The following is a 13718-nucleotide window of genomic DNA, read 5'->3' as shown; positions in this document are numbered from 1 at the left end:
GCTTCAGATCAGCACAGCTCCAGCCATTGTGGCCATCTGGGGAGTGTGCCAGCGGATGGAAGACCTCTCTCTCTCTCTGCCACTGCCTCTCTGTAACTCTGCCTTTCAAATAAATAAATAAATCTTTTTTAAAAATTGTCAGATTATTCCTAGTTCTTTACAATGAATTAGAATCAGATTGTCAACTCCAGAAAAAATCTTGTTGGGATTTTCATTGGAATTGCACTGAATTTATGGACTGAAGTGTCAATATATCTGTAACAAGAAATCTTATTATCCATAAACATGATACGTTTCTTCAGGTATGTCTTCTTCCAGGTCCTGCAATTCCAGTTTCCACACAGATCAATCCCATCTTTTATTTATGTATTCTGTATTAATTTTGCTTCTGTTGTGTATGAGGTTTTTTTTTTAAGATTTATTTATTTACGTATTTATTTGCGAGGTAGAGTTACAGATGGTGAGAGGGAGAGACAGAGAGAGAAAAGTCTTCCATCCTCTGGTTCACTCCCCAAATGGCCACAATGGCTGGAGCTGCGCCGATCCGAAGCCAGGAGCCAGGAGCTTCTTCCAGGTCTCCCACACAGATGCAGGGGCCCAAGTACTTGGGCTGTCTTCTACTGCTTTCCCAGACCACAGCAGAGAGCTGGATTGGAAGTGGAACAGCCAGTAGAACTCATGCCCATATGGGATGCCAGCGCCACAGGTGGAGGATTAACCTACTATGCCACGGTGCTGGCCCCATGTATGAGGTTTTAAAAATGGAATCAGTTTCTGTGGGTATTGCTTTGAAAGCAAAAGCAAAATGGAGTTATATCAGAGCTGCACTTTACAAATAAAGTAATCAGTGTGGAAGGCACCTACCACCACCATCAGAATGCCTTCTGAAGCCAGAGTTTGCCTCGATGTTGTCTGCAATTGAAAGGTCTGTGAATACCTGCGAGAGGACCACAAGTCAGAGTTCACCGCACCTGAGGAAACACGCGGTTTTCAGGATGCTGCTGGGGCCAACATTGTGGGCAGCAGGTGAGGACCCTGCTCACAACACCAGCATCTCATATGGGAGTGCCTGTCTGAGTCCTGGTTGCTCCATTTCTGATCCAGCTCCCGGCTAACAAGCCTGGGAAGGCAGTGGAAGACGGCTCAAGTCCTTGGGCCCTGGCTACTCACATGGGAGACCCAGGTGGAGTCCCAACCCCCTGGCTTCAGCCTGGCCCAGCCCCAGCCCCAGCCACTGTGGCCGTTTGGGGAGTGAACCAGTGGACGGAAGATACATATCTCTTTCTGTTATGCTGCCTTTCAAATAAATACATCTTTTAAAAAAAAGTTGCTCTCTGCAAATTATTACCTGTAGCTAATTAATGTGAACAGGTGTTTTGTACACTGTAAAAACATTCCACAACTGATCATCCACGGCCCCTGGTCTGCTCTCCTGACCACAGAGCAGTGTGGTTTTACCAGTCTATCAGAAAGTCTCCAAAACAGGCAGAGAAAAGATGACAGGGGCTGCTGCTGTGGCACAGCAGGTTAAATCGCTGCCTGCAGGGCCAGCATTCCATATGGGCACTGGGTCAATTCCTGGCTGCTCCCCTTCCTATCCAACTCCCTGCTAATGTGCCTGGGAAAGCAGTGGAAGATGGCCCAAGTGATTGGGCCCCTGCATCCACGTGGGAGACCTGGAAGAAGCTCCTGGATCCTAGCTTCAGTCTGGCTCAGCTCCGGCTGTTGTGGCCATTAGGGGAGTGAACCAGCAGAAGACTGACACCTCTCTCTCTCTCTCTCTCTGTAAACTCTTTCAATAAAATAAATCTTTATAAAAGAAAGAAGACAACGATGACAGCCCTAACCATGGCACTGCACCCCTCTGGGCCTCCATCTCAGCCTGTGCAATGGAGAACACCAGTCCCAGTTATCAGGATTCCCTTGAGAGTCACTGCTTCTGCCATACTGCATAGCAATGCACCACCAATTACTGCTACCCACATGGTGCCTTCATGAGAATCAGAAAAAGGAAACCCATCTTCCCCGCGGATGCAGTCCCGTGCCAGGGCATAGAGCTTGGTAAGCAGTCCATAGGCTCTGTATTGGCCCTGCCTGCCAGCCCTGCTGGCCAGGCACCTCTGAGCAATGAATGACCTGTGCACTTTTTTTTTTTTTTTTTTTTTTGACAGGCAGAATGGACAGTCAGAGAGAGAGAGACAGAGAGAAAGGTCTTCCTTTGCCATTGGTTCACCCTCCTATGGCTGCCGTGGCTGGCGCACCATGCTGATCTGATGGCAGGAGCCAGGTGCTTCTCCTGGTCTCCCATGGGGTGCAGGGCCCAAGCACTTGGGCCATCCTCCACTGCACTCCCAGGCCACAGCAAAGAGCTGGCCTGGAAGAGGGGCCACCGGGACAGAATCCGGCACCCTGACCAGGACTAGAACCCGGTGTGCCGGCGCCGCAAGGCGGAGGATTAGCCTAATGAGCCACAGCGCCGGCCGACCTGCGCACTTATACACAGAGGTTCTGTTGTTAGTCTCTGATCTTTTCCTTTAAATAGCCACTGTCTTTTTTTTTTTTTAATGTTAACAAAGAAACCTTATGACTACTTTAAACAGGGTAACAGTATGACTTCTGATAAAGAGAGGAAAATCTTAACATTTAAAATTGTAAAAACGGGCGGGTGTTGTGGTGCAGCAGGTTCGGCCACTGCGTGGGATGCCCATAACCCACATCACAGTGCCAGTCTGAGTCCCAGCCAGTCTGCTGCTAATCCAACTTCCTGCTAAAGCCTCCTGGGAGACTGCAGATGATGGTTCTAGTACACGGGCCCCTGCCACCCATGCGGGGCCCAGATGGAGTTCCAGCCTACAGGCTTCAGCCTGGCCCAGCTCTGCCTATCACAGACAGGAAGTGAGCCAGCAGGTGGGAGATATCTCCCCTATCCACACCCCCACCCTCATTGCTGTGCCTTTTAAGTAGAGGAAAATAAACATTTTTTAAATGAATAAAATTATAGAAACAATTGATGCTACTTAAACCCTAGTGAGATACTATTCCCTTCCAAAGGTTTTGAACTTGAGCCTGAGGCCTTCTTTCTTCATTAAAAAAGAGAAATTAGAAGGCGTTTGGCACAGCAACTTGGGTCACAGCTTGGGAAGTCCATATCCCACGTGGGAGTGCCTGATTAGGGTCCCAGCTCTCCCACTTCTGATCCAGTTTCCCATGAAGGTGTGTCCTGGGAGGCAGCAGGTGATGGCTCTAGTATGGGGACCCCTGCCACCCACACGGGAGACCTGGATAAAGCTCTGGGCTCCTTCAGCCTGGCCCAACCCTGGCTATTATGGGCACTTGGATAGGAAACCAGGGGATAGAGGATCTCTCTTTGTCTGTTTCTCTCTCTAATAAAAGAAAATTAGCATTAAAGAACACCAAGCAAATTGATCCCCAATACAGTAAATTGGAATAAAAATGGATGAAAACCTGAGTGACCGTCTCATACGTAATAAGTCCCATAATGTCTCCTTGAGAAAACACCAGGACATATGCAGTGTAAGTAACTGCATTACAAATTCTAACCCTCAGGAACAATGACAAAAACAGCCACCATCGAGGAGAACCCTTGTTCCGAGCTCCTGACAAGTGCTATACACCCTCATCCTACTCACAGTAACTCAGCCCCTTGTTGCAGACGAAGACACTGAGGGCCCGCTGTCTGCCTCAGGTTACACAGACACCACAATTCATTCTTAAACTCATCCCTTTACCCACTATGCCCGCCCGTCCTGTAGAACACACGCAAGAGACCCCCAAGCTTCCTTCAAATCCTCTTGGGAGGAAGGACTGAGCGTGAAAAATGCTGCATAAAATCCCTCCCTCTGCGGGCGCCAAGGTCAGCTCTGCAATGGTTCAGGTATCTGAATTCAGTTGTTACCAGAAAGCAGAAGCTCTTTTTATGAGTCCCCAACAGAACAACTGGACAATGCAACTTTGCTCAGAGCCGCAAGAAAACAAAGTTCTTCTCGGTTCCCGACACAGTCGTTTCTTTGTGGCACAACACAGAAGCACAGATGCTTTGGTCAAAAACCACAGGAGAAACAGGATGTGCGGTGTGGTGAGGCTGTAGCTGGGAAAGGGCACCGCTGCCCCGCAGACAGGCGGCTGGCAGAGTGCCGACACCACCACCTCCCAGACGAGGGGCCAAGGGCAGGCTTTCACCGAGCAACTCACGAGCTCATCTGGAGGTGAAGATCAGAGACAGAGGGTGGCGGCACGGGGAGGAGGGGGGGCTGGGGGAGGCATGTCCGGCAGGGAAGGGGCACAGCTCACGGCTCAGGAGGCAGGAGCCCCTTCCATGTGGGCACAAAGGCCCCAGGGCAAACTCCCTGACTACAGGAGAAGATGAGTCCAGGGATACACTTTTTTTTTTTTCCTTTTATTTGAACTACAGAGAGAGAGAGGGAGGGAGGGAGGGTGAGAGAATATCTTCCATCCACTGGTTCATTCCCCAGATGGCCACAATTGGGGCTGGGCTGGGCTAGGCTGAAGCCAGGAGCTTCACCCAGGTCTCCCACGTGGGTGCAGGGGTCCAAAGACCTGGGCCATCCTCCATTGCTTTCCCGTGTGCATCAGCAGGGAGCTAGTTCTTCAGACTGGAGCAGCCAGGACTTGAACCAGTGCCCATATGGAATGCTGGCACTGCAGACAGTGGCTTAACCCACTGGGCCACAGCATCGGCCCCCCAGGGATGTACTAAGAATCCAAGCAGGGTGGGCATGCAGGTGTCGAACCAGACATGAAGGGCCCTGAACGCCACTTCCAACAGCCACATTCTCCAACCATGCAAACACCCAAGGCTCTCAGCAAGCACATAGCCTGCTGGGTCTAGTCCTGAGCCACCCGCTTGCTCATGGATAGCAGGGCCTTTTGGTTGCCAACGACTGAACCCTTGTCCAGGAGGAGGGATTCAACGAGCTCTGTCCAGGACAGTTGTCAATCCTTCCTGTCTAGTGTTAACAGAATGTAACAGTCACACATGCTCTGGTGCACAGCACCAGAGCTGAATTCTTACAGGGGGGGAACACTTAAAAATAACTTAATTCCCTGACAAGTTTCCTTGTCAAAATCCTTGGGTTATAAAACCCAAGAGATAAGTGAATATGCTTACAAAACTCCTGGAAAGCCGGTGCCGCGGCTCACTAGGCTAATCCTCCGCCTTGCGGCGCCAGCACACCGGGTTCTAGTCCAGGTCGGGGCGCCGGATTCTGTCCAGGTTGCCCCTCTTCCAGGCCAGCTCTCTGCTGTGGCCAGGGAGTGCAGTGGAGGATGGCCCAAGTGCTTGGGCCCTGCACCCCATGGGAGACCAGGAGAAGTACCTGGCTCCTGCCTTCAGATCAGCGCGGTGCACCGGCTGCAGTGCGCTGGCTGCGGTGGCCATTGGAGGGTGAACCAACGGCAAAGGAAGACCTTTCTCTCTGTCTGTCTGTCTGTCTGTCTCTCTCTCTCTCTCACTGTCCACTCTGCCTGTCAAAAAAAAAAAAAAAAAAAAACTCCTGGAAAAAGAAAATCCCATCCCTGCCTGGGCTCAGATGACAGGGTAATAAAGAAAACCCTGTACACACAGAGACCCCAGTCGCCCCTGAACGCGAGTAACTCTGTGAACGGGGAGCCACGAGCCCTCAAGTTACTACTGGGCATTTCAGGAGATGGTGTGCACACTTGTGGCTTTGCGGTCTCCAACTGTCCTGGGGGCCCACGGAGGCCTGAGTATCAGGAACTATGTGGTCATAGTGCATGGCCTGCCTCAGCAGAATCCATCATGGGGGACTGAGCCCACCAGAGACGCACTCCCTGCTCAATTCTCACCGCTGCAGCTGCTCCCACCCTTTTAGGCCCCGCCCAAGGATGGGCAATATTCTCCAAATGGTTTAATTTGTGATTCAGAAGGGGAGGGGGGAAAAATAAGGAAAACTTTACGTTCACTTCTCTTCGATGCCAGTGGGGAAGCACTTGGCGATGTAACATATGCTGTTAGTCCTTCTAGCCTGTCACATCTGTGGATCTTGGCCATATTTTTCTCAAAAAACCCAGCCCTACATTTGGATTTGGGCCCACAGTAGCTGCTCACCCACTTGTACAAAATGACAGTGGGGTGTTAAGAGGAAGCTCAGTCTCCTAGACAGAGATGCTATCTCGCTGAGGCAGGAAATCCACTGCTGCTCGTGTCTAGCATAATTAAGAGACTAGCCCAAGACGGTAGCCAAGCAGGCACAAACCCAAAAAGCACAAAACAAATAGGGTGTTCAGATCTGGCCCAACACAGTGAAAGCTGGAATATGCAGGGTCGAGGGAGCCCCAGTATGGGAAGCAGTGTGGCCACAGATGGAACAGGGCAGTGTGGAGGAACACAACTCTCCCACAGAATGCCATCCCATCACCCATCCCTCCGACATGTATCTCACACACAAGGCAGGAGCTCCAAGCTCAGTTCTCAGCCATCTCTTGGATTTAGAATCAGCCCCAGGACAAATCCGGTCTGGATTCTTCTGGATTGCATCCTTGCTAGGTCTGGTATGTGTCATTACGTGGTCACATTCCTTTGCTTCTCTGTGAGAGGCCAGAGCTGCTGGACACCAGCCTAACGCTGGCGACCGATAAAACAGGGACAGCTCCAACAGAGCAGAGGTCACAGAAACATCAAGAACAAGACCCAGCAGCTGCCTTCGCTGGGGCAGTGCAGTCCAACTGAGACCTTGAACACAGGCCCCAGGCAGACAGGGCTGCCTGCTCTCCCAGGAATGCTGCCAGACAGGACTATTTAGGGTGACAAGTCAGGGCTGCAAGTGCATAGCAAGTGTCCCTTGGGGATATACATCTACGCAACTTCCGAGCCCCAAATGCTTCCCTGCCACTAGCGCCACTCAGAAGCACCTGCTCCTGCTCTCCCCTCCTTCTCCTCCTCCAAGGCTGTAGGGCTCTGTGTCCTCTCGCTCAGATGGCACCTGCCCAGCCAGCCACACAACAAAGTGATCTTCCCAACACTGATGTCTCCAAAGGGTTCCCCAACCCCGCACTCCCCCACGGCCAAACCCTTTGGCATTGTGGCTCTCACGTCTGGCCTCCATCCACTCCACAGCCTTACCTCCCGCTGCCCCCCAAACCCCAAAGCTCCCCTTCAAAGTGCCCTGTGGGCAACCTGGGCGTGGCTGAGACCCTCCCTCCCAAAGAATGGCCTCACACCACCGGATAAACTGGTTAAGGCACAAACCACTAAGGGAGAGCGAGCCCTGGGGTCCTCTCCCCTGTAAAACCCATAAACTTATAAAGTCCCAGTCTGCGTGCATCCTCACAGCGCAGCCCCCTCCCAGGGCTGCCACTCCCTGCTCCCCAGGCGTCCTGAACCCTCACTGGGGTCGGACCACCAGGGGCCTCGCCCAGTGCCATCTGAGGGCAGCCCAGAGGGGTGCTGCCTGGCTTGAGAGTTCCTTGTCAACGAGAAAACAGACCGAGTCCAGGGCACCTCTGGGTGCATAGGAGCATCCCTGCATTACTCTCTGCCGCTGGGCACCGGTGGACCATCCCCACCCGCCGCCGCCGCCGCAGGCAAGCAGAGAGCCCCCCCACCCCCACCCGCCGGCACCTTCCTCACCTCAGCGACCACCACAGCCCCGCGCCAGGGTCCGCAACGCACCCCAGGAAACCCCGGCGGCTTCGAGCGCGAGCCACGCCCACAGACCCCACGCCGGAGCACCGGGGTTCCGCACCCGCTCCTCCGCCCGCCAGTCCCAGAGCCGCGGGGGTCAGAGGGCGCATTCACGACGCCGGCCCCCATCCTGCTGCACACGAGGGGCAGGGTGAGCAGAGCGCGCTCCACGGCGGCCGGGACCGGCAGAGGGGAACACAGGGTGGGTGGGGCGGCCCACACCGCGAGGGGCCTGGGGCGCCGGCCGCGCGGAAAGGCGAGAACCCCTCCCCCTCCGCGCTCCGGGGCCCCGCCCGGCCTCCAGGCCCCGAGCGCGGCAGTCCCAAGAGAAGGGAGGCACGGGGAGGACACTTACTTAAAAGCTACATAGTTTCACTGCCAGCCCATCTCGGGACTGCGGGCGGCAGCTCCTGGGTACCCGGCCCGCACCTCTGCGCCCACCACCCTGGCGCGGCTGCTCAGCTCCACAGCCCACCCCCTTACTCCACCGTCGGGCGGAGCCTCGCCCCCAGGGGCCCAGGCCAGCCCAATGAGCGGCCGACTCTGTCCAGAGTGACGTGAGCGCAGAGCAATCACTGAGTCCGGCCCCACCGGGGGCGGGGCTCAGGCCGTTCGCCGCGCTTCCTACTCCGGCTGGCCCCGCCCAGCGCCACCAACTGCGCGTGTCCAGACCCGGAGGGGCGGGGCCGAGAGCCAGGTTGGCCCTAGAGATGGGGTCCGAGCTCGGTCGCCTAAAGGGAGTTGGACGGCTACCGACAGGGGAGCCCGGCTGGGAAGGGGCGGGACTGCAGGGCGCCCCTCTCTGCTCCCCCCTGGACAACGGAGGAGCCCAGTCCTACTGAGCACACTTCTCCCAGTTGCCCGCGGGGTCCAGGAGTCAGTGTTCCCGTGTTCGGATACCCTCGTTGGCTGGGACTGCGCGCGAGGGCCTCGGCTTCCTCATCCCTAGAATGGGGCCAGGTCGGATGTGCCGATCGTTCCCTTGGCAGGACTCCAATGCATGCGGCGGAGAGACAGATGGGCGGCCCCACGTGACCGCCCCCGCGAGGCCCCGCCCGCCCTGGGTGCGAGGGTGGAGGTGCCCGGCGGGGTGGGCGGGTCCTTGGCCACGGCTCCGGAGAGGCGCGCGGCTCCGCGGCCCGCTAGCCTCGGGGCTGGGGCCGACGAACATGGGGGCTGCAGCCCTGGCGTCGCGGGCGGCCACGGTGCAGGCGAAAGCCCTGCGGAGACCCCGCGCGTGACCCTGTGCGCGTCTGGAGAGGATGCCCGAGACGGCGCGCGGCAGCTGACGGGGCGCACGTCGCGGGTCCGAGTGGGTGACGACAATAGCGCGCGGGGAACGGGCCATGAGGAGCGCTCTGGCCGCCCGGCCCAAGGCTGGCATCAGGGCTGGCAGCGTCCTGCGGCGCTGAGGGTGTGAGGCAGCGAGGGGCGTGCGTGGCGCCATGGCGCGGGAGGAGTGCAAGGCGCTGCTGGATGCGCTCAACAGGACGACCGCGTGCTACCACCACCTGGTACTGACCGTCGGCGGCTCGGCGGACTCGCAGAACCTGCGCGAGGAATTGCAGAAGACGCGGCAGAAGGCGCACGAGCTGGCCGTGGCCACCGGCGCGCGGCTGACGGGCGCGCTGCGTGACAAGAGCCTGGCCGCCGAGGAGCGCGCCGAGTTCGAGCGCCTCTGGGTGGCCTTCTCCGGCTGCCTGGACCTGCTGGAAGCCGACATGCAGCGCGCGCTGGCGCTGGGCTCCGCCTTCCCGCTGAACGCGCCGCGACGACCGCTGGTGCGCACCGGGGTGGCGGGCGCCGCGTCGGCTGTGGCGGCGCGCGCCCTGAGCGCCCGCAGCCTGCGGCACGAGGCGGAGCACGACTTCGACGTCGCCGACCTGCAGGAGCTGGAGCGCGAGGTCCTTCAGGTGGGCGAGATGATCCAAGACATGGAGATGAAAGTCAACGTGCCCCGCTGGACAGTGCAGGCCCGGCAGGCGGCGGGCGCTGAGCTCCTGTCCGGCGCCAGCGCCGGCGCTTCTTCGGCCGGCGGCATGTCAGTGGAGGAGCGCTCCGGACCCTGCGACCCGAGCAAGGCCCTGGCTGCCACCCTATTCAGCGCAGTGCTGCTAGCAGCCGTCGCCCTAGCCGTGTGCGTGGCGAAGCTGAGCTGACCCACACCAGTCTGCTGCCCCGCGTTCTCCCCGGAGACACGACTACGGAAGGGCCGGGGGTCCCGCCTGATCAAGGGGAGAGGTTGTGAGACCCGAGTGTGCGTGTGTACACGCGCGTTTCAAGCACGCGTCTGCCTGGGTGCGACATGGCCTGGGAGGAGTTAACTTGGCGCGGGCCGCCGGAGCATTAAAGTCTGCGGGAGATTTAGACCCTATTAATAGAAACGGTCGCCAGTCGCCGTCCCAGATCCTTCCGAGTTAATGGGTTAATACGAGTGCCGCTGGGCGTCTTTACGCGGTGCCCAGGTTCGGTGCCCCCCGCCCTGCCAGCGTGTCCCACGCTCCGCGAGGGACAGTTTGGGGAAGGCGCTGAGATGGAGGGAAGCTTGGCGGGGGAGGGAGCTGTTTTGCTCCGTGAGAGTGGTTGCTGTGTTGCCCGGACAAGAAACAAATCGCCATGAGATTTTGTTGTTGTTATTATTACCTTAATCCTTTGGGGCCTAAACTTCGGAGAGTGCAAGCAGTAGGAGTTTGCGCAAAGTGCTTCCTCTAACCGCGCGCTATTGCGCTTCTTGGCAAGAGCTTATCCGTTATGCACTCAAAGCAGGTGGAAGATGTTTGTTCCTGGAAACCAAGCAGCCCAAGACCCACCGCGTTACACGTGCGTGCAGGAGCGAGCTCGCCCCCCCCCCCCACCAGCCAGCCCAGGATCAGAGGCTTTGGCAAAGCCCACGCGTGTTTAAAACGCACTTTCTCCTTCGCAGGGGCTTGTTTTTTTTTGTTCCACGGCTCGCCCCATGTGTTTGATCCTCCTTCGGAGGGGCCCTGGGGAATCCTCTTTGAAGCACTTAATCCTGTCTATCTCCCGGAATTTGCTTGCTGGCCAGCAGGAGAGCCAGCTTTGCAGGGAGCTGCTCAGCTCCCTGCCCACCCCCCACCCCCGCAGGGGGTCATGTGGCATTACTGGCCCACAGAGGTTTTGAGCCACTCAGCTCTGGGACTGAGAATGTAGCAGCTTTACTGGGAATTTAAGAAGCTTTTTATGAATAGTCATATTAAGACAAGGGCAGAGCCAGCTCACTTACTGTCAAAGGTGTTTTTAATAAAAGACATTGGGCCACGCATTAATCGTGCCAATGAGTCAAACACAGCACCTTTACGAATACCAGTGTACTCGTGTTATTAAATATATGAATGCCCTGTTTACAATCTACCTTCTGGAAGTCAGAGGTGAAAGCATACACTGGGACCACAGGCACAGACGACAGAATAGTTAAGTGTCCCTACTTCTTTGGATTAATGAATGAGGCAACGTGGAAAGCCTCAGGTGGGGAGTAGCCAGAGCAGCACTGCCATTTTACAGCTGGGGGGAAGTGGGACAGAGAACACGGATGCCCGTGACTTTCAAAGGTGATTTGGAATAAAACCCAGAGACTTTGGTTTGGCTGAAAACTGATAAGGATTATTATTATTTTATTATTTAACCCAGGTGTGAGGAAAGGGATTAAAAGGGGGAACTGGCAGTTTTTCACAAGGGTGGCAGGGCCAAGGCCAGTGGCAGCAGGGGTGCTGTCTGGGTGCCCCAGCCTGAGCACCTCTCCCCACCGCCACCCCATCCCACCCCACGCCTGCTCAGCTTACAGACTCCAGGACTTCAAACAAGAAAAGCTCGGGTTGTTTTCATGCATCTCTGATCAGGCTTTTAAAAGACTCATGAGGTCTTAAGCAGACTAAATATTTTATAGCAATAACTAAAATAAGAAGCTCTTCCTGCCTCGCCCAGTTTGAGGGTGGGGGATCTGAACAGGGGCCACACTGCCAGGTCCTAGGCACCTGCAAGCCCCGAATGCCTTTGGAGAGACACAGAAACCTCCTGAACTCCTGTTCCCACGCACAACACAACCAGCAGTCTGTTCATCCTTCCCCAGGGTCTCTCTTAGGTAACAGGCTGGGATATTCTGTGACCCAGTATTGGGAAATAGGCCCAAAGGCATAGCCCAAAAGGTGTTCTGTTGTTCCTGACTGTAACCCGTTCTTGTCAGGTGTTTTGGTTCATGAAGAAAAATTGTCCCACAGAATTTATTAAGGACTCAGCCCATCAGTGTTGCATAATCCACCTGGGACAGACAGGTTTCTCTCCTGTCGCTCTTGGCACCCCCTTGGCAGATCTGTAGGTATTTACCTACAATCAGATGTGGACCTGACTCTGAGGGTCCTCCTTTCCTGAAATTAGTGATGAAAAGTTAGCAACATAGCTGGATTACAATAAACATTCATACTGCGGCCCTGCTGACCCAAACGACTCTTTGACTTTGAAAATGGTAAGCACTAGGAATATCAGGCAGTGTCTAGAGTCACGCTGTTGCCTGATAGAACTTCTGCTATGTAACAAAAGAAAAATCACTTTCTGCCTTGTGTAGTAGACTGCTTTCCACCTAGTGTCTCTGTTCTGGTTTCTACATAGAACTCTAGAGATTGCTTCCTGATAGACGACTGATTCAACTGGGATGTTTGACAGCAAAGTTGTTAATCTTCTGTAAAGATTTGGCATGGTCTTATGCCGTGATACAAGGGATAGGGCAAAGCATTCCATATGCAAAGACAAGAATTGGAATATCAAGGCACTGATTATCATGGGAAGATAATAGTTTACAAGAATGAGTTATGGATATTGGTAACATAGTATTTGTAGGAGGGGAAAAAAGGCTAGCAAATTTTTTCGTGTGTTTTTACAATTTATGTTTTGAAATGCCACAAGGGAACAATGTCTTTGGTAAATAATATCAGAGCATAAATATCATGATTTAACTTAAGGTTTACAGTAAGCTACATAAAGATGTGTGATGGTGAATGACGAGAAAGAGATGTGTGATGCTGAGTGACTTACAGGTGTTTTTGGCTGTGGTGGTGTGAGGACCCAATAATGTTGCATTTCCTTTCCAGTGTGCTCAATTGGTACATCTTTAGCTATTCCGTTCCTTTCCTCTGTTTTGTGATGAATGCTTTGTAAGGATGAGAACCCCAAACTGTGGGCCTGTGTGTGTGGGCCCGAGAAGTAAAGTGTTGTAGGACTCCCCTCCGTTCCTTTGGGGGTGCTCCTCCCACGAGGCCTGGCCGGCAGTGATGTGCAGGGGCCTCCGCCTCTCTCTCCAAGTACCTCAGCAGGTCATGGACCTCCCTGTGCCTCGAACCCCTCATCCGTGCAATGGGGGTCCTGACTGGTGAACTCAAAGATCCCTTTTGGAGCTGAAAACATTAACTAGAATATAGTTCAACAACAGCAACAACAAAAGAGTTATTCTGTTTGTTGGCTTGGTTCCGGATTCTTTTTGTAAGTTTGTTCATTGGTTTTGGTGCATATTGGAATACAGTTTTACAGTTTAGCCATGATCATCATTTTGGTCAAAAATTAGTACAAAATTCTTTAACATTATGTAATTTTAAAAATCGGCATTGACTACGCTTACTTGATTTTAGTGCACACCAGAATTAGCGAACAGATTTCTAAAAATTCAACTGTGTGTAAATGCTGCTTATTTATAGGACTTAGATTAGGAATTTAAATTCAGAATGTGAAGTCGGAGTTCTGTTTTGCTTAGCAGTCAGGCCACCTGAATGGATTCTGAGAAGGTACAGATATAAAATCCATGGGCAGGCATTGTGGTTTAGTGGGCCAGGCTGCCTCCTGGGGTGCTGGCATTCCCTGTGAGTCCCAGCTACTTCACTTCCTATCCAGCTCCTACTGATGGGCCTGGGAAAGCAGAAGAAGATGGCCCAAGGACTTGGGCCCCAGGACCCATGTGGGAGACCCAGATGAAGCTCCTGGCTCCTGGCTTCAGCCTGGCCCAGCCCTGGCCATTGCAGCCATTTGAATG

The 13718-nt window shown here is 54.4% G+C and overlaps 2 protein-coding genes across 29 annotated transcripts in view; one reads left to right on the top strand and one right to left on the bottom strand.

The window, feature by feature from the left end:
* The window catches only part of ANKRD27 (ankyrin repeat domain 27), a 55251-nt gene extending 44815 nt beyond the window's left edge, over positions 1-10436 (bottom strand). For 10 of the 28 annotated variants that reach the window (XR_011384333.2, XM_070063570.2, XM_070063557.2 and 7 more), the window contains exon 1: positions 8040-8196. Coding sequence is in view for 6 of the 28 variants with exons in the window: in XM_070063556.2 (XP_069919657.2) it covers positions 7631-7813 (183 nt within the window). In the remaining 22 variants the exon portion in view is untranslated. Of the gene's footprint in view, positions 1-864; positions 938-7630; positions 8197-10327 lie in introns of those variants that run through there. The other 18 variants (XM_070063551.2, XM_070063552.2, XM_070063568.2 and 15 more) reach the window with 12 other exon arrangements.
* RGS9BP (regulator of G protein signaling 9 binding protein) lies at positions 8757-12123 on the top strand. Its single transcript, XM_017350636.4, has one exon. It carries the CDS (start codon positions 9130-9132, stop codon positions 9841-9843), a length of 714 nt encoding a protein of 237 aa, XP_017206125.1. The 5' UTR covers positions 8757-9129; the 3' UTR covers positions 9844-12123.
* Positions 12124-13718: the final 1595 nt, after the last annotated feature.

The sequence above is a fragment of the Oryctolagus cuniculus genome, chromosome 18 (assembly GCF_051225735.1).
Source record: "Oryctolagus cuniculus isolate XC-2025 breed Fujian yellow rabbit chromosome 18, ASM5122573v1, whole genome shotgun sequence".
NCBI classification, from domain to species: Eukaryota; Metazoa; Chordata; class Mammalia; order Lagomorpha; family Leporidae; genus Oryctolagus; species Oryctolagus cuniculus.
This window is presented reverse-complemented; position numbering and strand designations above follow the sequence as displayed.